This window comes from Arabidopsis lyrata (assembly GCF_000004255.2).
Source record: "Arabidopsis lyrata subsp. lyrata unplaced genomic scaffold ARALYscaffold_3, whole genome shotgun sequence".
In the NCBI taxonomy this organism is placed as follows: Eukaryota; Viridiplantae; Streptophyta; class Magnoliopsida; order Brassicales; family Brassicaceae; genus Arabidopsis; species Arabidopsis lyrata.
In genome coordinates this window covers 7,732,449-7,753,068 of record NW_003302553.1, presented here as the reverse complement: position 1 = coordinate 7,753,068, position 20,620 = coordinate 7,732,449, and the positions used below count along the sequence as shown (strand labels likewise).

At 40.4% G+C, this 20,620-nt stretch overlaps 5 protein-coding genes across 8 annotated transcripts; 3 read left to right on the top strand and 2 right to left on the bottom strand.

The window, feature by feature from the left end:
• The first annotated feature begins 123 nt into the window (after nt 1-123).
• LOC9321307 (protein LST8 homolog) lies at nt 124-2,345 on the top strand. The gene is made up of 10 exons (XM_021031449.1): nt 124-489; nt 572-673; nt 766-878; nt 1,061-1,130; nt 1,298-1,375; nt 1,460-1,576; nt 1,660-1,742; nt 1,823-1,902; nt 1,981-2,040; nt 2,124-2,345. The coding sequence occupies exons 1-10, from the start codon at nt 382-384 to the stop codon at nt 2,228-2,230; spliced, it is 918 nt and encodes a 305-aa protein (XP_020887108.1). The 5' UTR covers nt 124-381; the 3' UTR covers nt 2,231-2,345.
• A 113-nt stretch (nt 2,346-2,458) lies between these two features.
• Nucleotides 2,459-4,096, top strand: LOC9321306 (receptor for activated C kinase 1C). The gene is made up of 2 exons (XM_002885194.2): nt 2,459-3,521; nt 3,805-4,096. Exons 1-2 carry the CDS (start codon nt 2,640-2,642, stop codon nt 3,904-3,906), a joined length of 984 nt encoding a protein of 327 aa, XP_002885240.1. The 5' UTR covers nt 2,459-2,639; the 3' UTR covers nt 3,907-4,096.
• A 159-nt stretch (nt 4,097-4,255) lies between these two features.
• LOC9319176 (pentatricopeptide repeat-containing protein At3g18110, chloroplastic) lies at nt 4,256-9,435 on the top strand. The gene is made up of 4 exons (XM_021031443.1): nt 4,256-8,012; nt 8,171-8,371; nt 8,505-8,595; nt 8,744-9,435. Exons 1-4 carry the CDS (start codon nt 4,495-4,497, stop codon nt 9,254-9,256), a joined length of 4,323 nt encoding a protein of 1,440 aa, XP_020887102.1. The 5' UTR covers nt 4,256-4,494; the 3' UTR covers nt 9,257-9,435.
• A 101-nt stretch (nt 9,436-9,536) lies between these two features.
• Nucleotides 9,537-13,684, bottom strand: LOC9319175 (myb-like protein L). Of its 3 annotated transcripts, XM_021031447.1 has the most exons (8): nt 13,031-13,684; nt 12,886-12,915; nt 12,031-12,512; nt 11,699-11,898; nt 11,391-11,543; nt 10,936-11,250; nt 10,023-10,526; nt 9,537-9,933 (listed from the first exon to the last, which is right to left on the bottom strand). In XM_021031447.1, exons 1-8 carry the CDS (start codon nt 13,494-13,496, stop codon nt 9,624-9,626), a joined length of 2,460 nt encoding a protein of 819 aa, XP_020887106.1. In that variant the 5' UTR covers nt 13,497-13,684; the 3' UTR covers nt 9,537-9,623. The 3 variants fall into 3 exon arrangements, with proteins under 3 accessions (XP_020887106.1, XP_002883109.1, XP_020887107.1); XM_002883063.2 differs by lacking the exon at nt 12,886-12,915 and having other exon boundaries at nt 13,031-13,681; XM_021031448.1 differs by lacking the exons at nt 12,886-12,915; nt 13,031-13,684 and adding an exon at nt 12,800-12,873.
• Nucleotides 13,685-13,774: 90 nt separating this feature from the next.
• LOC9319174 (DNA-directed RNA polymerase D subunit 2b) lies at nt 13,775-19,703 on the bottom strand. 2 transcript variants are annotated; one of them, XM_021031446.1, is made up of 8 exons: nt 19,497-19,703; nt 18,841-19,278; nt 18,241-18,468; nt 17,212-18,092; nt 16,522-16,813; nt 15,490-16,383; nt 15,087-15,394; nt 13,775-14,519 (listed from the first exon to the last, which is right to left on the bottom strand). In XM_021031446.1, the coding sequence occupies exons 2-8, from the start codon at nt 19,243-19,245 to the stop codon at nt 14,018-14,020; spliced, it is 3,510 nt and encodes a 1,169-aa protein (XP_020887105.1). In that variant the 5' UTR covers nt 19,246-19,278; nt 19,497-19,703; the 3' UTR covers nt 13,775-14,017. The 2 variants fall into 2 exon arrangements, with proteins under 2 accessions (XP_020887105.1, XP_002883108.1); XM_002883062.2 differs by having other exon boundaries at nt 19,510-19,703.
• Nucleotides 19,704-20,620: the final 917 nt, after the last annotated feature.

Sequence of the window (20,620 nt, the reverse complement as noted above, 5' to 3'; positions counted from 1 at the left end):
TCAGTGAACAACAAACAGAGTTTTGTTTTTATCCTCTTAACTTATATAAATAACAAAATAACCCTTTACTTATTTACATATGTTTATATAAACCCCAACAGATATATATTTATACTAAAACCACCCCGCGCTAATTAAATTATGAGAGAAGCTCGGAAAAACCCTATTTTCTTCTTCTGCCACTTTCTTCTCTTCAATTTACACTTCTCTGCCCTTTTTTTTTTTCTTTCTTTGTGTTCCTGTTTTTGATCCTCAATCAGGAAACCCTAGCTTGTTCTTCTGTTGATTTTTTCGAAAAAGGGGTTTGTTTGGTTTCTGGGAATCAGCAAAAATCACGAAATGGTTGGTTCATTATTTCGATCGGGATAAAATCGATCGAAAATGAGTCAGCCTTCTGTGATTCTTGCTACAGCTAGCTATGATCACACGATTCGATTCTGGGAAGCCGAAACTGGTCGCTGTTACCGTACCATTCAGTATCCTGATTCGGTCTGTTTCTCTCTCTCCATTGAGTTTGTGAATTCTGAGTTATAATAAGACAAATTAATGTTTTTGATGTTTGTATTTGCAGCATGTAAATAGGCTTGAGATAACCCCAGATAAGCGTTATCTAGCTGCAGCTTGTAATCCTCATATACGGCTCTTTGATGTCAACTCCAACAGTCCTCAACCTGTAAAAATCCTTTCTTTTTTTCCATGTGGTGTTTTGTTTTCTTTCTGCCTTGCTTGAATGATTTTGATGGATTCGTCGTGTGTATTAATTAGGTGATGACTTATGATTCACACACCAACAATGTTATGGCAGTAGGATTCCAATGTGATGGGAAATGGATGTATTCAGGATCAGAGGATGGTACAGTTAAGATCTGGGACTTGAGGTAGATTATGCCATCTTCATGTTTGTTTCTTTTAGCTTAATGTTAATTAATACATTCATTCAAGTGTGGATCCTATAAAAAGGCAAGGACATTGAATACAAAGTTACGAAAATCCTCACAAGTCAGAAGGTTACACTAACTGAAGCATACATCCTTAAGTTGACTCTTAAACCAAATTGCAGGGCTCCCGGTTGCCAAAAGGAGTATGAAAGTGTTGCCGCAGTTAACACAGTTGTTTTACACCCAAATCAGGTACATGAAGTCATCTGTTAGTGTTGTGTTGTGGGAATCAGCTTCATTTTATGTTTAAGAGAGTTGTGCTATTGCTACTGTTGAAACTGCTTTGATTCTGAGAGTTGTCTCAGCTGTTATCACTATCTCCTTTGTCTTTATTTTGAACTTTGTTTTTTTTGTTACAGACTGAATTGATATCTGGAGACCAAAATGGAAATATACGTGTATGGGATCTCAGAGCAAATTCGTGTAGCTGCGAACTGGTAATTGCCTTTGACACGTCTTAATTTTTTATCCTAGTTTCATTTCTGAGTATCCCTAGATAATCACTTGGGGTGTAACTATAGGTACCAGAAGTTGATACAGCTGTACGGTCTTTAACGGTTATGTGGGATGGGACAATGGTGGTTGCTGCTAACAACCGTGGAACATGTTATGTATGGCGCTTGTTGCGTGGAAAACAGGTAGTGTTCCTGATTTAACCATGCCATGCTTTAGTCTCATTCCTGTGATTGTCCATGCCATTTACTAATTCCTTTTTTTTCAGACGATGACCGAGTTTGAACCCCTTCATAAGCTGCAAGCTCATAATGGCCACATCCTTAAATGCCTTCTCTCTCCTGCAAACAAGTAATGTGTTTCTTATACTTCCTCTGAAACCGTTTTTCTTCAGCCTTTCCCTTTCAAAGCTCTTACATATTTGTTAGTAGGTATCTAGCAACCGCATCGTCTGATAAAACCGTCAAAATATGGAATGTCGATGGTTTCAAATTAGAGAAAGTTTTAACAGGTATGGTCTCCATATTATTGTTAACAAGATTCGTTCTCCATTATCATCTCTTACACCCTCACCAATCTTATCTAACAGGACATCAAAGATGGGTCTGGGACTGCGTCTTCTCAGTGGATGGAGAATTTCTTGTAACAGGTACCACTCTCTCTTAAAGTAAACCACTGAAAAACTTAACAGAACAATCTTTAAACTGGTTTTTATTCTGTGATGTTGTACAGCATCATCAGACATGACGGCTAGATTATGGTCGATGCCAGCGGGTAAAGAAGTGAAGGTATACCAAGGTCATCACAAAGCCACTGTGTGCTGTGCACTCCACGATTAAAACCTTATAAGAATCAATGAAGCTAAATTATGGACAAACTACGATCGTGTTATTTGTGTTTTAGAAAACTCTTGTACATTTCAATCGAATTCGTTCAAATTGCTCTTTATGTCTCCTCTGTGATCAAACATTTCTCAACTCCACAACAAAACAACAAAAATGCTCCAACAAAAGTTTATCGGAAGAGGCCCATGTGGCCCGTAAAAGCAAATTCAACGTCTTAAACCTGTACGGGCCAAATAAGTCAGTCTCTTCGCAGAAACCACACTAAACCCTAATTTGTTCATTTTTAGACCTAGAGTATAAATACCAAACATTTCAGTCGACCTCGAAATCTCTCGCTCTGTTACGCCATTTTCGTGAGTAAGAAGAAGAAACCCTAAGAGTCTCTCCCCCAAAACCTCAAACCATGGCCGAGGGACTCGTATTGAAGGGCACTATGCGCGCCCACACCGACATGGTCACCGCCATCGCTACACCGATCGACAATTCCGACATCATCGTCACAGCGTCGCGTGACAAATCCATCATCCTCTGGAAACTCACCAAGGACGACAAGTCTTACGGTGTTGCTCAGCGTAGGCTCACAGGTCACTCTCACTTCGTCGAAGATGTTGTTCTCTCATCGGACGGTCAGTTTGCACTCTCCGGAAGCTGGGACGGTGAGCTCCGTCTCTGGGATCTCGCTACTGGTGTCTCCACTCGCAGATTCGTCGGACACACGAAAGATGTGCTCTCTGTAGCATTCTCTGTTGATAACCGTCAGATCGTATCAGCGTCTCGTGACCGTACGATCAAGCTGTGGAACACACTCGGTGAATGCAAGTACACGATCTCTGAGCAAGGAGATGGTCACAAGGAATGGATTAGCTGTGTGAGGTTTAGCCCTAACACGCTTGTGCCTACCATTGTTTCTGCTTCATGGGATCACACCGTGAAAGTCTGGAATCTCCAGAACTGTAAGCTGAGGAACTCTCTTGTTGGTCACTCTGGTTATCTCAACACCGTGGCTGTCTCGCCTGATGGTTCGCTATGTGCCAGTGGTGGGAAAGATGGTGTTATCTTGTTGTGGGATTTGGCTGAAGGAAAGAAGTTGTATTCGCTTGAGGCTGGCTCGATTATTCACTCGCTTTGCTTCAGTCCTAACAGATACTGGTTGTGTGCTGCTACTGAGAATAGCATTAAGATATGGGATCTTGAGAGCAAGTCTGTTGTTGAGGACTTGAAGGTTGATCTTAAGGCTGAGGCAGAGAAGACTGATGGTGGTGTTGGAACTGGTAACCAAAAGAAGGTATGACATTATTCATATGATTTCTACTTATTGTTCGATAGTAATTGGTTCTCTGTTTATACAAATCATCGTTTGAATTGATAGGTTTAGGGAATGCACCGAAAGTAGTGATGCATTTATATTTGGTTATGACAAAAAAGTCACATTTTGGTTAGAAATTGCATAAGTATGTTCATAAGAATCTTTTCCCTTGCCCATTAGCTCCAAAGGTTTTGACTTTGATGTTAACACATAGGAAGAGATTGATAATGGTATCTAATGGGAATGTGTAATGAAAATGCAGGTGAATTACTGCACAAGCTTGAACTGGAGTGCAGATGGAAGCACATTGTTCAGTGGTTACACTGATGGAGTTGTCAGAGTCTGGGGTATTGGTCGTTACTAGAGACACATGAAGAAGAAGATGAGGAGATTGAGGAAGAAGACTGATGAGTATTACAAATTATCCAGAAATATTTAGCTGTTTTTAATTTCTCCAATTTTTCCAGACTGGATTAGTATTGTATTAGTCCCTCCCAGACCTCTATTTTGGCAATTTTTGTTTAATTTCCAGAAAAAGAACAACAAAGTCAAAACGCTGATCCATTGATTATCATCACCATATCAAAAGGTCAACTACATTCGTGATCTTGGGATTGGTCTTATAAAGGTTCCATCTTCAAGGTTTATCCATCATTTCAAAATATTGTGATGAATTATCTTGGGCCACATTGTGATCAAAAAGGTGACGATTTTGGTTGCAATTACATTAGTGATCTTGAAATTGGTCTTATAATAAATGATCTTCACTGTAACTTTCTTCTTCATCCATATCATTTCATTGCTCAGCTTAATCACGGTAAAACGGCAAGGTGTTTGTTGATAAAAATCTAAGACAGCAAGGAGTTGTTACTCAGGGACTCCTAAAGAAGAGCACCACCACTCTCGCTACTAGTCATCTATAACGGATTTATGAAGCTTAGAGAAGATATTAATGGCGGTTTCTGCAGGGGCTCTAGCTTTTCCTGCTTTATCCGTTCGCGCCACTCTTAATCCTGAGAATAAAGATGAACAAGGGAACATCAGCACTAGCTCTACCCAGAAATTCACTTATAGTCGAGCTTCTCCCGCCGTCCGATGGCCACATTTGAGTCTCCGTGAGACTTATGATTCCAGAGCTTCAACACCGTCACAACCTCTTTCTTCTCCGGTTTCTCCCACCGATACACCGGATTCAGCTGAATTCGTCGATTCAATTGGCTCCAGCGAGCATCAAAAGACGAAAGATGAAACCGCCGTGGCGAGTCGGAGAAGGAGAGTGAAGAAGATGAATAAAGTGGCTTTGATTAAGGCCAAGGATTGGAGAGAGCGAGTCAAATTTCTGACGGATAAGATTCTAAGCTTGAAACCTAATCAGTTCGTTGCGGATATTCTCGATGCTCGTCCTGTTCAGATGACTCCTACTGATTACTGCTTCGTCGTGAAATCGGTTGGTCAAGAGAGTTGGCAACGAGCTCTTGAGGTTTTTGAGTGGCTCAATCTCCGTCATTGGCATTCACCTAATGCTCGGATGGTGGCTGCTATACTCGGTGTTTTGGGACGGTGGAATCAGGAATCGCTTGCGGTTGAGATTTTCACTAGGGCTGAGCCAACCGTCGGAGATAGGGTTCAGGTGTACAACGCTATGATGGGGGTTTATTCACGTAGTGGCAAGTTTTCAAAAGCACAAGAGCTGCTCGATGCAATGCGTCAGAGAGGGTGTGTTCCAGACCTTATTAGTTTCAATACTCTCATCAATGCTAGGCTTAAGTCTGGTGGGTTGACTCCGAATTTGGTTGTTGAATTATTAGATATGGTGAGGAATTCGGGTCTTAGGCCTGATGCTATCACTTACAATACTCTTCTTAGTGCCTGTTCGCGGGATTCGAACTTGGAGGGTGCAGTGAAGGTGTTTGAGGATATGGAAGCTCATCGGTGTCAGCCTGACTTGTGGACTTATAATGCTATGATTTCTGTTTATGGAAGATGTGGGCTTGCTGCTGAAGCTGAGAGGCTCTTCATAGAGTTGGAGCTTAAAGGTTTTTCCCCTGATGCAGTGACATACAACTCTTTGCTCTATGCTTTTGCCAGAGAAAGAAATACGGAGAAGGTGAAGGAGGTGTACCAACAGATGCAGAAAATGGGGTTTGGGAAAGACGAGATGACTTACAACACGATCATTCACATGTATGGCAAGCAGGGGCAACTTGATCTTGCACTACAGCTTTATAAGGACATGAAAGGTTTGTCGGGTAGGAACCCTGATGCTATTACTTACACTGTTTTGATCGATTCTCTTGGAAAAGCAAACCGAAGTGTGGAAGCCGCAGCTCTAATGTCTGAGATGCTTGATGTTGGGATCAAACCAACTCTGCAGACCTACAGCGCTCTCATCTGCGGTTATGCCAAGGCTGGGAAGCGAGAGGAGGCTGAGGATACTTTCAGTTGCATGTTGCGCTCAGGCACTAAACCTGATAATTTAGCGTATTCTGTAATGTTGGATGTATTACTAAGAGGCAACGAGACAAGAAAGGCGTGGGTTTTATATCGTGATATGATTTCTGATGGCCATACACCGTCTCACAGTCTGTATGAGTTGATGATACTTGGACTTATGAAGGAAAACAGGTCAGATGACGTTCAGAAAACCATCAGAGACATGGAAGAATTGTGTGGCATGAACCCACTAGAGATTTCATCAGTGCTTGTTAAGGGGGAATGCTTTGATCTTGCTGCTAGACAGTTGAAAGTGGCTATCACCAATGGTTATGAATTGGAAAACGACACTCTATTGTCTATCCTGGGTTCCTATAGTTCATCAGGCAGACATTCAGAAGCGTTTGAGTTACTTGAATTTTTGAAAGAACACGCCAGTGGATCTAAAAGACTTATAAACGAAGCACTAATTGTTCTACATTGCAAGGTTAACAATATAGGCGCTGCTCTAGATGAATATCTCGCTGACCCATGTGTTCATGGCTGGTGTTTTGGCGGTTCAACCATGTATGAGACTCTATTACACTGCTGTGTAGCAAATGAACATTATGCTGAAGCTTCTCAAGTTTTCTCTGAACTGAGACTATCTGGCTGCGAACCTTCAGAAAGTGTTTGTAAAAGCATGGTTGTGGTGTATTGCAAGCTTGGCTTTCCAGAGACAGCTTATCAAGTGGTTAATCAAGCTGAGACAAAAGGCTTCCACTTTGCTTGTTCACCTATGTATACTGATATCATTGAGGCTTATGGAAAACTAAAGCTATGGCAGAAAGCGGAGAGTGTGGTTGGCAACCTAAGACAAAGTGGACGAACACCTGATCTGAAGACATGGAACAGCTTGATGTCAGCTTATGCTGAGTGTGGCTGTTACGAGCGGGCAAGGGCTATTTTTAACACAATGATGAGGGATGGTCCGTCTCCTACTGTTGAATCCATCAATAAGTTACTGCATGCTTTGTGTGTTGATGGGAGACTTGAAGAGCTCTACGTTGTTGTTGAAGAATTGCAAGATATGGGCTTCAAGATTAGCAAAAGCTCCATTCTTTTGATGCTTGACGCATTTGCCCGGGCTGGAAATATCTTTGAGGTAAATAAGATATACAGTAGCATGAAAGCTGCTGGTTACTTACCCACGATTCGCCTTTATAGGATGATGATTGAGCTTCTCTGCAAAGGTAAACGAGTTAGAGATGCTGAAATTATGGTCTCTGAAATGGAAGAGGCCAATTTCAAGGTTGAGCTTGCTATATGGAATTCAATGCTGAAGATGTATACGGTTATCGAGGATTACAAGAAGACAGTTCAAGTATACCAGAGGATAAAAGAAAGTGGACTGGAACCAGATGAGACCACTTACAATACGCTGATTATAATGTATTGTAGAGACAGACGACCAGAAGAAGGGTACTCACTTATGCAGCAAATGAGAAATCTTGGTTTGGACCCAAAATTGGACACATACAAGAGCTTGATCTCTGCTTTTGGTAAGCAAAAATGCCTTGAACAAGCTGAACAACTGTTTGAAGAGCTTCTCTCAAAAGGTTTGAAACTAGACCGTTCATTTTACCACACGATGATGAAAATATCCCGAGATTCTGGAAGCGACTCTAAGGCAGAGAAGTTATTGCAAATGATGAAGAATGCGGGAATAGAACCAACACTTGCTACAATGCATCTGCTTATGGTTTCATATAGTTCTTCAGGAAATCCCCAAGAAGCTGAAAAAGTTCTTAGTAACCTGAAAAACACAGAAGTGGAACTAACAACTCTGCCTTATAGTTCAGTTATTGATGCTTACCTTAGGAGCAAAGATTATAAAAGTGGAATAGAAAGACTTTTGGAAATGAAGAAAGAGGGCCTAGAGCCAGACCACAGGATATGGACTTGCTTTGTTAGGGCGGCGAGTTTTTCCAAGGAAAAAAGCGAAGTCATGTTGCTGCTTAAAGCTCTTCAAGATATTGGTTTTGATATTCCTATCAGGTATGGATGATCTGATGCATTCCTTAAAAAGTATTGTTCTGTTAAAATCATGTTTGTGGTTTTTCTTATTATGATAATATAAATCTGATACAGGATCATATCATATAGTACTGATTCTTATGAATTTTTTTCTCTGGTTTTTTAATGATACCTACCAGGCTTTTAGGTGGAAGACCTGAGTTGCTAGTTTCTGAGGTGGATGGATGTTTCGAGAAACTGAAATCCATAGAGGACAATGCTGCTCTCAATTTTGCGAATGCTCTTTTGAATCTTCTCTGGGCGTTTGAACTCAGAGCTACTTCATCATGGGTTTTCCAATTGGCAATCAAAAGGGGTATCTTCAGTCTCGATGTTTTTAGGTCAGTCTTGTATACGTTCATAAATGGTGTTAACACTCGCCCATGAACTAGTCAACACTTGTTTCTCATGCAAATGTTTCCAAATGCACCGAGTGTTTAGCAATAACATTTGTGATTGACTTTGATTTTTCAGGGTGGCGGACAAGGACTGGGGTGCGGATTTCAGAAGATTGTCGGGAGGTGCAGCACTTGTTGCGCTGACTCTATGGCTTGACCACATGCAGGCACTTCATCTCTTTCTTCTCTCTTAATATCTCTGCATCCTCGCATCATATTCCACAGATGCCTACATAACTGAATATCGTTTGACAATCATTCTCATATTCACCAATAAGGCAATAACCCTCTATAACAATTCTTCTCCCATTTCAGGATGCATCACTCGAAGGCTACCCAGAGTCTCCGAAGTCAGTAGTCTTAATCACAGGGACCGCAGAGTACAACGGTGTATCCCTTGATAAAACGCTAAAGGCGTGTCTTTGGGAAATGGGTTCTCCATTTCTCCCCTGCAAGACGAGAACGGGACTGCTAGTGGCCAAAGCTCACTCTCTCAGAATGTGGTTGAAGGACTCGCCGTTCTGCTTCGACTTGGAGCTAAAAGACTCAGTGTCTTTACCAGAATCAAACTCGATGGACCTGATTGACGGGTGTTTCATAAGACGTGGACTTGTTCCTGCGTTTAACCACATCAAAGAGAGACTTGGTGGGTTTGTGTCACCAAAGAAGTTTTCGAGACTGGCATTGCTACCAGACGAGATGAGAGAACGAGTGATAAAGACAGATATAGAAGGACATAGACAGAAGTTGGAGAAAATGAAGAATAAGAACAAAAGAAACGAAACAAATGGTGTTAACACTCGAAGGAAGTTCGTCAGAAGTAAGTGATGTCATGATATTGTACCTCTTATTACATAAGCTCATTAGTGATTATTTTTTTGGTGCGACCAACTCATTAGTGATTATTGTATACAGTTTTGATTTTTCTTTTTGTGGATACTAAATAGAAATAAGTGTTCATGTAATATTTATCAATAGGGTTTAATAAAACAAAGTATTGCATCTTACATCTTACATCCTATTCTCAGTTAGTCTTTCTACAAATGCCTAGTTCAACTTATTTCTTGTTGAATTCAAGATATTTGTTGTTGTTGTTAGAAATTTAGAATCAGTGAAACTATTCTAAAGATGTTTGGAATAGACATATATTTATACATGCAATAAATTTCAAAATTTTCAAGAGCAAAAGAAACAACTAATTTGGTGCATCTTGGTTCTTTTTAGGAACTACTGCAGACACTTTCTTTCTCCTAGGCGTAAGTTTTTTTAAACCAGTGTTGTTGTTCGATGTTTCTGCAACACTTTTGCGTTTTCGTCTTTGTTTCTCCTTTGCATTGCCTAGGATCTCGTTATGACATTCCAATTCCAACAACCTCTCCTCTCCTTCATTGTTTGGTTCATTTTCACAAACAGTCTCATTCTCTTGTCTACATACATCTCCTGAGCATTTCTTTAATGCTTTTCTCCGTCTCTTTGGTTGTCTCTCTGCATCTGACTTCTTCTCTCTGCATCAACAAAAACGTGTATTTAGATTCAAAAAAGTTGTGTGTGTGTGTGTGTGTGTGTGTATGTAAGGAATAATCTATTAACTTACTTGGCCTTGCGTTTCTTCTTCACAGTTACACTATCGGGTTCTGGCTCTAGAGATATCTCCGGCAGTGCCAAAATAGCGCCTGTGACAAGAGAAGGACGCTCTGATTCCCGGTCAACAAAATTACCTACACTACCTTCTTTTTGTAACCTTCTAGCTTCTTGTAAAAGAGCCACTTGATGAGGATATAATCTCTTCCATCTCCTCAAGCACTGACTGTCAGTACGACAAGACAGTTTAGAAGCAACCTTAGACCAGCTATATCCATGTTCTGCAATTGCTTCTCTCAACTTTCTATCCTCTTCCTCAGTCCACTTCCCACGATTTACTTTGGGATCTAAACAATTTAACCATCTCTCCCGACACTGAGTCTGGGTCCGTCCAGGAACAAACTGAGAAATCTTATGCCAGTTTTGAGATCCAAAGAGTGTCACAGCTACTTTCACACGCTTGTCTTCCTCTAAGCTCCATGTCCCTTTTCTGGTCGGGCGAAGCGACTTTTTCCATCTGAGAGTATAGAAAGGAAGGAAATAAGATATTCAAACATGTATCTGAATGTAGACATAAACAAACATCATAAAATGACAGAAAATAACCTTGAAACGCATTCTAAAATCATTACAGAAATGTCACCAATGAGTGCATATTGAGGTTATGATATAATCCAACATCGACTAAACATGGACTTGATGCCTTGATGGGTGGTTTATAAACCCTATAGAGTATTTTTCCCAAACAAACTAGCTCTTGAGACAATTGGTCGGACTAAACTAAATCAAATTCATATAATTTGGTAGATGGAGGGATAGGGACGAGGCTACCTCTTAAGATTTTCGTCTGAAAAAATTGTCAAAATACTGCAGAAATTGATTTCTAACTCATAAAGAAATGGGTGAGCGTAGAAGATAAAACTGACCTATTCGAGCACTGAGGTCCAGTTCTTCCTTTTAATACATTTGCAACAGATTGCCAGTCTTTATCGCCAAATAACTCTACTGCAGCACGAAGTTGATCATCTTCCTCTGCAGTCCATTCTTTTTTCAATATGCTTGGATTCAAGCTTCTCTGATATCGAGTCAAACATTGAAATGGGGTCCTATTTGTCCCTAGTGAGACCGCAATATCAACCCAGTCTGTAAGACTCTTTTTTTCGATAATTCGGAGTAGGTTTTTGTCCTCTGCTGCAGTCCACGGACCGTGGTTAATCAATGGATCTTCCGAGCTCATCCACCTACAATGAGGTACAAGTTAAGAAAATCCACTAATATCTCAAAATAAGAGACAGAGTGATGGTATATGAAATGTGCACCCACAGATGATTAAAAGCTGATTTATCTTAGTAACCAGAGTTTAAATAAAGGAGGAACTTACCGAGCTTCACATTCTGCAGCAGAACGGTCCTTGATATCCAACAAATCCCAGTTAATTTTCGGAAGAAACTGTCTAATCATTTCTGGTGTGATCTCAAGATTTCCGATCGATTCATTGATGGTGTCTATATCATATATAGATCCTTCCAAGTCACTGTTAAGAAATTTCTGTCAGTCAACTCTTTCGGAAAAATTAAAACGAGAAAAACTTAAACTAAGTCTGCATCTGAAAAAATCTTAAGCAGCAGGTTTAAGGGTACTAGGCACCAGAATATGATAGCACTTTAAAAGAGGATGAGTAAGTAGTACCTGGACTGTTCAATAGCTTCAGAGAGCAGTATTTTTTGAACTTCTTGTTTTAGACCTTTTGCAAGTTTTTTGTTCTCCTCAGTAGACCATTTTCTGCGTTCCACTGAAATTGGATATTTCTCTAGTACCATCCTATAATTTGCAACACAAGGGTTTTCCGCTGGACCCAACATCAAAGGAGATATCTTTTTATCATTACCCTACAAAAAAAAGACATAGGATTTAAGATAAGAAACATTTTCCATCAGGGTCAACAGAAAACAGCTGAAGCAGTACTTTTTGAATGACTACAAAACAACAGCAGAGGCAGGAAAACTAGATCAAAGTATTACCTCGGAGCTATCACAAGGCTCAGATTTTCGTGTTGAGATTAACTCGACACGAGGATCTTTCTTCTGAGAGAGTGCCAGTTTAGTAATTCTCTTGCAAGAAGCTTGAAAATCTTTAACTATTTTAACATTTTTCTTGTGTTTCTCGTTCTGCTCGATCGTTGCTTCAATTTCTACCAATTTTCTTCTAAGAAATTTCTGATATGCCCTGTTCCTCCTGATTGCATCAACAAAGGCTAGTGCAGCTTTAGGGAAACTTGAACTCGCAGCTGATACCTGGCATGTCTCCAGGTGGTCAGGAGGTTCAATGGAAGTCTTTTCATGTACGTCCTCTGAATCTGGCACTGTGACAACTGATTTCCCGTGATCTGGAAAGCTTTCACAAGTATTAGATCTACTCAATAATTCGCTTGAAGGTTCATTATCCAAGTCATGTACCTGCTTTTTCTTCCCGGGAGAATCATTCATGAAATTTCCTTCCGAATCTGCAGAAAAAAAAGTAAGAAATGACCACTAAAACGTAAGCATCTTTTCCACTTAAAACACTGGATAAAAAGACAAGCAAGCAAACCAAATAAGAAGAATTTATGGGAATTAACGTCAGAGACCATACAAGCAAACCAATATCATCCTAGCATCATGAACTCACTATATCAAATTATCAAGACTCAAACATAAGAAGAGAGAGCTTCTAACTTATTCCATCAGGGACAATACATATATGCATAAATAGACAGTTAAAACCCAAATAAAAAGATGAAAAAGTCTGCACCTTTCACACTGATTGTAGCTTCTACTTAGAAGCTTATAACAACTAGCTTCCAATTGTGAAATTGAAGAGAACCAAATTAATCTTACCATCAGCAAAACTATCAGTTGAAGCAGAGTCTTGAGATAACCATAGAAGGAACAATCCAAAGGTAACACAGAAACAATATCTAACGAATCAGTAGCTAACGCAAATAGAAAAGAAAACAAATAGAGATTTCAAAATGGAGCTCACCGAAATTCTTATAAGCAGAGAATCGCCTACGAATAGCTCGAAGGGTTTCAAAGGCATCATCTTCGTCATCGTCAGATAAACCAATTGGAGGAAGAGACACATCCATGGACAATGCCAATTGGCTCTTAATGCTCCGAATCAACTCGAAATCATCTTCACTCTCCGAATCCGAGAGCAAAGATAAACCAATGGGAGGACCACTGCTTAAATCTGCATCTTTGGAAGATGCTAATTGGCTCTTAATGCTACGAAGCATCTCAAAGTCATCTTCGTTTTCTGAATCCGACGGCATCTCTCCGCCACCGCCTCCATCCGGTTCAATTGAACCGGTTTTTGCCGCGAATTTATCGGAATTAACGTCAGAGACCATGCAGGCGCGTCTTAAATCTTCGAGGTCTTCACCGATGTCATCTTCTTCGTCATCGTCATCATCGTCATCAGCTTCGTATAGGCTGTTCCGATTCATCGCGATACAGAAAGAGAAACAAAGTGAAATCGAAGAATGCGAGAAACGGCTCCAAGCGAAGGGTTTATGCCTCTAGAAGAAGAAGAAGACGATGAATGTTTTCCTACAACTTTTAAGGTTTTTATTTATGTCTGAACAATTTAACATGGCGGCATCAGAACAAACGGGTCGGGTCAGGTCAAGTCGGATCCAACAGTAATTAGGTCGGATCATTTATAAAAAAAAAAAACCTATTATTAAAAGTCGAATTTAAACATAGAAAACCAGATATAAACCGGTTAGCGTTGACAAAAGAACTGATTTTTTAAACCCGATCATTAACGGTTAAAAGAGTCAAATCTCACAAAAGCAACACTAAAGGGTTAGTTCTGTGGCTTGGTTTAACGATTTCTTCGGTTCGGATAACCCTTGCCGAATCAACCAAACCAAAACCATTACTACTAACCAGAACCGGGACTGAAGCAGACTACACATAACATGGTCTTAAGGCATTAAGCCATTTACATAACAAAGACGGGGAATCAGCAGAGCTTGGTGTCGAAGTTGAGAGTGATGCCCATGCTGAACAGCTCCTGACACAGAAGCTTAGCTCCATACGGGACATAGACCCTAACCACATGGTCTGAGGACGCGCAGACTCTGCAATATGGCCCTCTGATCTTTCTTCCACTGCTTGGAGTCCTCTCGATCACATTCGCATAGGTCTTACATTTTCTGCAGATGTGCATCTGAGAAGAGTCACTTAGAGTGAAGAGACGCTCGTGCAGATTAGCTGATGCACCGTGAGCTATTAGACAGTCTCGCTCCATTTCTCCAAATTTTATTCCGCCAAACCTCTTCTTGTCTGCGACTGGCTGACGTGTGAGCGGGTGGACTGGTCCGGTGTTCCTGAACTTGACTTTGTCCTCTGACATGTGGACAAGTCGCTGGTAGAAAGTTGGGCCCATGAATATCAGAGAACGCATCATCTCACCCGATCTACCATTGTAGACCCTTTCGTTTCCCCATCTTGAAAAGCCGGCCCTAACCACAAATATTTACCATTGGCAATCAATCAGGACTCAAGAATCAACAATGATCTAAGAAAGGTTCAATGAATCATACATAATCAAAAGGCTCACAGCATCAATCCTCTAACTAATCATATACTAACACATGGCTTTTGAGCCCATTCTGTGTATCCTCTATACGTTTTGCAGGCACAATTTAATCAACCAGAGAACATCCAACTTCTTAGTTTCTTGGTCTTACAGAGATATTTTCCCGTCATATATAACTCATGCTCACTTCTAGTACTAGGAAACAAAACAAAGATCCACTATGACATGTTTCAAGCAAGGTGCTCAAATCTAGCTTAGTGCCTTGTGCAGTATATTAGCTCGATTAGCTTGTATTATGCATATCATGTCAACTTCTGAGCAAAGTCCCCAAGTTCAAACATCTTTAACCAGACAATATTATTAATTAGTTCCTACCCTTAATGATATCATCCATCTTTACTCCCTAGGAAGCAAATGTCAATCTGTTATAGCATATAATTCAATATTCTGATTTACGAGCTAAAACCAAGAGACAATGTGAAGAATGTACCTGTGAAGCTGCTCGGTGATTTCAGTGACACCCGGAGTGGAGAAAGGAGTGGCATGACGTGTCAATTTGGTGTATGCAGCAGAGCTACCCTCCTTCTTTTGTATAGGACTAGCAATTCCTTTGGAGAGAGCAGCCTCCAAGAGTTGACCTGGTGTTTGCCTAGAAGGGAAAGCGTGCGGGTTTATAACAATATCAGGAACTATGCCTTGGATCGTGAAAGGAAAGTTCTGCTGTTCCTCTAGATAGCCTAAAACACCCTTCTGGCCATGCATACTGGAAAACTTATCTCCAAGGCATGGAGAACGAACCTGCAAGATGTAAAAGCCAATCAATAGAACATTCGATTCATCATAGGAATGCATTCTCTGAATAACAGCTCGATTTAGTATGATTTGGAACTTACCTGTCTCAGAGAAACCGCAGCAAAATTCTTCCCTTCATCATTAGATGATAATACCACTTTTTGCACAATTCCTCTCTCAGTGTGCTTGAGCTTTATACTGTGATCAGCCCCAGAATCGGTGCATCTGCCAATGACAATATCTCCAGTACTCATGTTAGCACCAATGAAAGGAAACCCGTCATCTTCAAGGCTGTCTACTTTGCCGATTTTGCTGTATGTCTTTCCAAACTTAACAAGCTCATCCATCTTCTTCCTCTTCTCCGAGTCTTTAGTATCAACCTCTGCTTTGTAGCTTCTAATCTGCTCTGAACGGAACATACCACGTTCCAATGAAGCCTTGTTCATCACAATGGAATCCTCTTGGTTGTACCCGAGATGAACATTCACAGCAACAATTGCGTTCTGGCCATTAAACAGCACTTCTTTTTTTAGACACTCCGACGCCACTGTCTTGAACAGTGGCTTCTGGGGATAGAACAGCTGCTGGGACAGAGTATCGCAGCGGATGTTAGGGTTCGTTGATGAGAATCCAATGGCTTGTTGGCAATGCTTCTGGGACTGGTAGAGAACTCTTTTCCCATGATCGTGATTTGCAAATGGGACAATTGCACAGCTCACACCCAACAGGAATGACAGGTCCAATTCGCAATGCGTGTAATTCTTTGGTTCCTTCAGAAGCTGTTTGATTCCCCATGCTGTATTACAGTCTTCTTCTTCCTCGATCCCGATCAGCTCGAGAATCCCTTGGTCAAGAAGATGCTTAAAAGGATACTGTGTAGGTTTGTCTTGCTTCAACTTGTGGAGATTTTCCACTACCAAGAGAGGTCGGAGTAGTCTACCAGCGTCAGTGAAAATTCTCACCTCATTATCATCTTTATCTCGCTTGATTTCCATCTGCAGAAAACGTTGTGATACATATATATAAATAATATTCGACATAGACACATTTCTGAAGCAGAAAAATCCAAAGCAAATATCAAGCAGCACAAGAATATCAAAATATGGGAAGAGATTTGCTGAAACAGAAGATACCTCACGAGGTAATTCACTTTGGCGCCGCCTGCTTTTTAACTCCGCGACAAAGGATTCAGAATCTGCACATAATCCAACCCAGTCTCCATTGAGAAGAACTTTGTGTTTGCCACACAATGGTGTGCTGGTATCATCCATCAGCTCTTCCATTCCACAAGCATAGAGCATTTCCACCACAGACTCCAATACTTGAGTGCTAACAAGTCCAAGAAGAGACATGTTCTTCACTAGACCACAATTTTCACCATCTGGAGTTGACAAAAAGCATACTCTGCCCCAGTGAGAGGGATGCCTGTGGCCAACATTAAAAACAATGCAGCCATAGTTCAGTTTCCCAGCACGATTTAATTGTGTAATCGCTCACATTGAAAAGGAACCAAAATGGATATTTCAACACCGGCATCAGGAAAAATTCAACAGATAGATTGACCAAGGGACAAAGAAACAAGAAAGACAGTATCAAAGTTTCTTAAGAGCAGCAACATCTATACAAAATCAGTATTATACACAGACAAGACTCTGCAGAAACAGTGATCGCCATCATATAGTAAGTTGAATAGGTTAATACGAATATCTTTAAAACAGTTTGAAGACATGTAACATTGAGTAAATGCAGACCATACCAGTTAGTTAAATAAAGTATGTGGGATATCTTTCAATATACCAAGGGGGGTGGAAATTTTCACTTACGGATATCTAGCATCTCCAACCTTGCCGGTATATAGGACTTGCTGTCGCGTTCTCCTCAGATCAATCAGACTCTGCAATGGATTTGCACGACCCAAATTAGCAACAACACCTGAAACCCTTTCCATCTTCCTGAAAGGATGAGACCATGCTCCAGTGGAGAAGGCTCGATTAAGCCCATTTGTGATAACGGAAGCATCCAAATAATGCTCAATAGGCTTCAATTCTCCCTCGCCTGAGAGTTGTTTCTGCATGGCCCTTGTCATCTTTCTCCTAGCATGTGCCAGATGCACCCTTATTTCCCTTTCCAACAGTTCTCCAGCGAGCTCAATTCGCTTATTCCGGAAACTGTCCCGGTTTTCACATTTTCGTTTTCCCGCATACGCGCTCAGAAGGCACTTCACCATATAGCCCAGGAATCGGGCTTTCTTCTTCAAACCTTGAAGGCCTGGAAACAAATACAGACGGAGGCAATCATCCACACTTTCAGCAGGAGGGAATTTGGTGCTTTTGATCTGATGTTCAACATATGTTAGGGCATTGTTCCCACAGCGAAAAGCTTCACAAACTGCATCAGCTTCATGGATAGAAGCTATGAGACTGTTGGTAATGCTTGCATCAACACCATCAAAAGCAATTAGATCCATGGCTTCTTTGTCTGACGAAACACCCAGCGCAAAGAACAAGAGCCAGACTGGAATCTCAGTCGACAAGAAGTACACTGTCAGTACTTTCTCCCTTCTCTTATAGTCATCTGCTTTCTCATTCTCCGAGAGGCGCACAATGAACCTATTTCTTTTAGTTTCGGACCTGAAGGAGACAGTCCATGGTGAATTAGAAATCCACAGTCTCTTTGTGCACATCTGTTCTTGAGCTATAAACACCTGCAAAACACAATATAATCACGTTAGGAAGTTGTATAACAACTTGAAAAATAAAACTAATTTCCACTAAGCTATACATTAAAATAGTTCAAAATAGAAACCCCATGACAGTGGATATGCAAAAAGATCCCAAACTGGTTTAACTCACCTTCTCAGCCCCCTTTATCACAAAATAACCACCCTGATCAAAGGCACAATCCCCCTTTTTGCAGTTTTCTTTTCCTTTCTCGCTTGTTTTGCAAAGGACAGATTTCACCATGACAGGAATGCTACCAATTAGAATGTCCTGCTTTTTGACATCCAGTATCTCCTTCTCGACATATTCATCTTGTCCCGTCTTGAATTTGTCACTTTTAACAACAGTTTTTTTGAACACCTAGTGAATTTATAAAGTTAAGAGGCAGTTAGACAATAAACTACATTTATAAGAATAAGATACATGGACAGAAAAACAGAAACATCATCAAAAGTTTGACAGTACAAGAATCATTGCACACAAGCATGAAACACTCAATTAAAGCACAGTGAGGAATGGGGAAGAACTAAATAAATAAAAAGCTTAAGATTGTTTTCTCTTATATTTCAGACCATGTGTTATTTCACTCTCGACAACATAGACATATTGCATAATGTTGAACTAAAAAGTGATAGTTAACTGGTCTTTCTGAGTTTTCAAGCAAGGGAAATCATTCATCAAATCCAGACAAGCCAACTTAATTTTCCACAAATATTTAGTTAGTTTTGTTACCTCAACTTGGACATTCACTTTGATCCTTGCTGAGTATGTCATGTTCTGAAGCCTGGCATGCCATGGGAGAAACTCAAGCTCCTTGTCATCCGAAAAGAATGTGGGCTTCTCAAAGGTGACTTCTCCGAATTTCACTGTTGCGTATCTCCAATCGCCATCCTTCTTCTTTATTACATCAAAAGACGGTTCCACAAGCATCTCACCAAAGGACTCGAACACATTCCGAAGCCCGTGTTCGATGAAGAAGTTGTAGGAGTTGAGCTGATGACTTATGAGTCCAAACTCTTCAAAGAAGGATGTAGCAGCTTTTTTGCAGAAACTTTGGAGAAAAGTTTCCCCTAGCTCAGAAAGATTCATCTGCCCAGCAATCTCGATCTCGTCAATATCCATCTCATTAATGTCCATCTCTGGTATACCTCAAAACACACTGTACGAACACTGAAACAAAAACCCCAAACAAAGATACAGAGAAATGATTAACAAGTCGTGAAAATCATGAACCACGAAAATGCATCATGCATGATGCGATCAATGATGTATACAAACACGAAATCAACAACCTTTCCCCTAGAACCGAATCATTCTCCAAAACACAGGAAACTAAAGCATATTCTCCGGAATTTCCAAAGCTTAAAAGCAGAATCAAAGCGTAATACCTAAAATGTGTACCTCGATTGCTTAAGCTGGCACGATGGAGTAAAACGGCGGTGTCGGAGGAAGGCAGAGTAAACGTCGCCGGAAAATCGCTGAAGATGCGGAGAGATTCGCCGTAGAAAACGAAGAGAGTCAAAACCCTTGGCACACTTTTCCAATGGTTAAGCGAAGCAGTCGACGAGGAGTGAAGAAATTGAGTGTCGCTTGTTGAAATGACGGGTCTGTCCTTATATTGTTCTCGCGTTAGTGTGCTTTATTTAGTACAAAATAAAGGGTAATTACGTCAATTTTAAGAATAACTTTATGCTTGCAAATTGCAACTTTAGAAATCTATGAAGTCCAAAGACCGTTATGTTATATATGGATAGAAAATTGAAACTTAGCTAGCCACAATTACTTGTTACCCGTCTTGTATCCGTTAATTCTCGCGTATTTGATTTGAAAAAGTAAATTTTCGTAGTAGATAAACCAAGTAACAAGTAATAAAATTTAAACTCTTTTCTAACTGTTATCCGTCAATTCCTTTTAAACATTATTATCATGGGCTTTACTGTCAAAAACCAGGAAAACGGCCAAAATCAACCCGACCTATTTCCATGCGGCGTTTTTATACCCGAACTCTGATGTATGGTCGTTTCCTATCCGAACTGATCAAGTATTCAAATTTCCAACCTGAACTTATCATCATTAGTCAAAACCAACATTGACTTTACCGGTATTAGTCAGCCATTAATTTCCGATGACTAAGCATACATTATTGCGATGATGTGGCATTACGCTGGCTGACGTGGCAAAGGACTCCAAATAAAAATAAAAAAATCATCACGAGTAGGAATCGAACCTGCAACATGAAAACGAGCGTTCATCCCTTCAGACCATTAGGACATTGAAATTTTTTATGTTCTACTGAACAACACCTAAATATATTTCGAAAGGTAAATCGTTAAAGAGGAAAAAAATCCAGAAACCAAGATCGTCCAATTGAAAAACCTAATGAAAGCAAGAAATTCATCAACTTCCATTATTCTGTGAAATCATATTGAGATTCTGACGTCTGACATGTAAAATCTGAAATCTATGCTAATAATCTGAAAACAAGAGTATCAGGAAGACGAAGAACAAGAGA

What these genes read in the sequence shown, in the direction of transcription:
- LOC9319175 (XM_021031447.1), bottom strand. Translation starts at nt 13,496, where the DNA reads ATGAATCGGAACAGCCTATACGAAGCTGATGACGATGATGACGATGAC. An exon ending in AACTGATAGTTTTGCTGATG is followed by an intron (nt 12,513 to 12,885) that starts GTAAGATTAATT and finishes TTTTTTCTGCAG; the next exon opens with ATTCGGAAGGAAATTTCATG. An exon ending in GGACCTCAGTGCTCGAATAG is followed by an intron (nt 10,527 to 10,935) that starts GTCAGTTTTATC and finishes CTATACTCTCAG; the next exon opens with ATGGAAAAAGTCGCTTCGCC.
- LOC9321306 (XM_002885194.2), top strand. Translation starts at nt 2,640, where the DNA reads ATGGCCGAGGGACTCGTATTGAAGGGCACTATGCGCGCCCACACCGAC. An exon ending in GAACTGGTAACCAAAAGAAG is followed by an intron (nt 3,522 to 3,804) that starts GTATGACATTAT and finishes ATGAAAATGCAG; the next exon opens with GTGAATTACTGCACAAGCTT.
- LOC9319176 (XM_021031443.1), top strand. Translation starts at nt 4,495, where the DNA reads ATGGCGGTTTCTGCAGGGGCTCTAGCTTTTCCTGCTTTATCCGTTCGC. An exon ending in GGTTTTGATATTCCTATCAG is followed by an intron (nt 8,013 to 8,170) that starts GTATGGATGATC and finishes GATACCTACCAG; the next exon opens with GCTTTTAGGTGGAAGACCTG. An exon ending in TTCAGTCTCGATGTTTTTAG is followed by an intron (nt 8,372 to 8,504) that starts GTCAGTCTTGTA and finishes TTGATTTTTCAG; the next exon opens with GGTGGCGGACAAGGACTGGG.
- LOC9319174 (XM_021031446.1), bottom strand. Translation starts at nt 19,245, where the DNA reads ATGGACATTAATGAGATGGATATTGACGAGATCGAGATTGCTGGGCAG. An exon ending in CTGCGGTTTCTCTGAGACAG is followed by an intron (nt 15,395 to 15,489) that starts GTAAGTTCCAAA and finishes TACATCTTGCAG; the next exon opens with GTTCGTTCTCCATGCCTTGG. An exon ending in ATCACCGAGCAGCTTCACAG is followed by an intron (nt 14,520 to 15,086) that starts GTACATTCTTCA and finishes ATTTGTGGTTAG; the next exon opens with GGCCGGCTTTTCAAGATGGG.
- LOC9321307 (XM_021031449.1), top strand. Translation starts at nt 382, where the DNA reads ATGAGTCAGCCTTCTGTGATTCTTGCTACAGCTAGCTATGATCACACG. An exon ending in ACTCCAACAGTCCTCAACCT is followed by an intron (nt 674 to 765) that starts GTAAAAATCCTT and finishes TGTATTAATTAG; the next exon opens with GTGATGACTTATGATTCACA. An exon ending in ATTAGAGAAAGTTTTAACAG is followed by an intron (nt 1,903 to 1,980) that starts GTATGGTCTCCA and finishes CTTATCTAACAG; the next exon opens with GACATCAAAGATGGGTCTGG.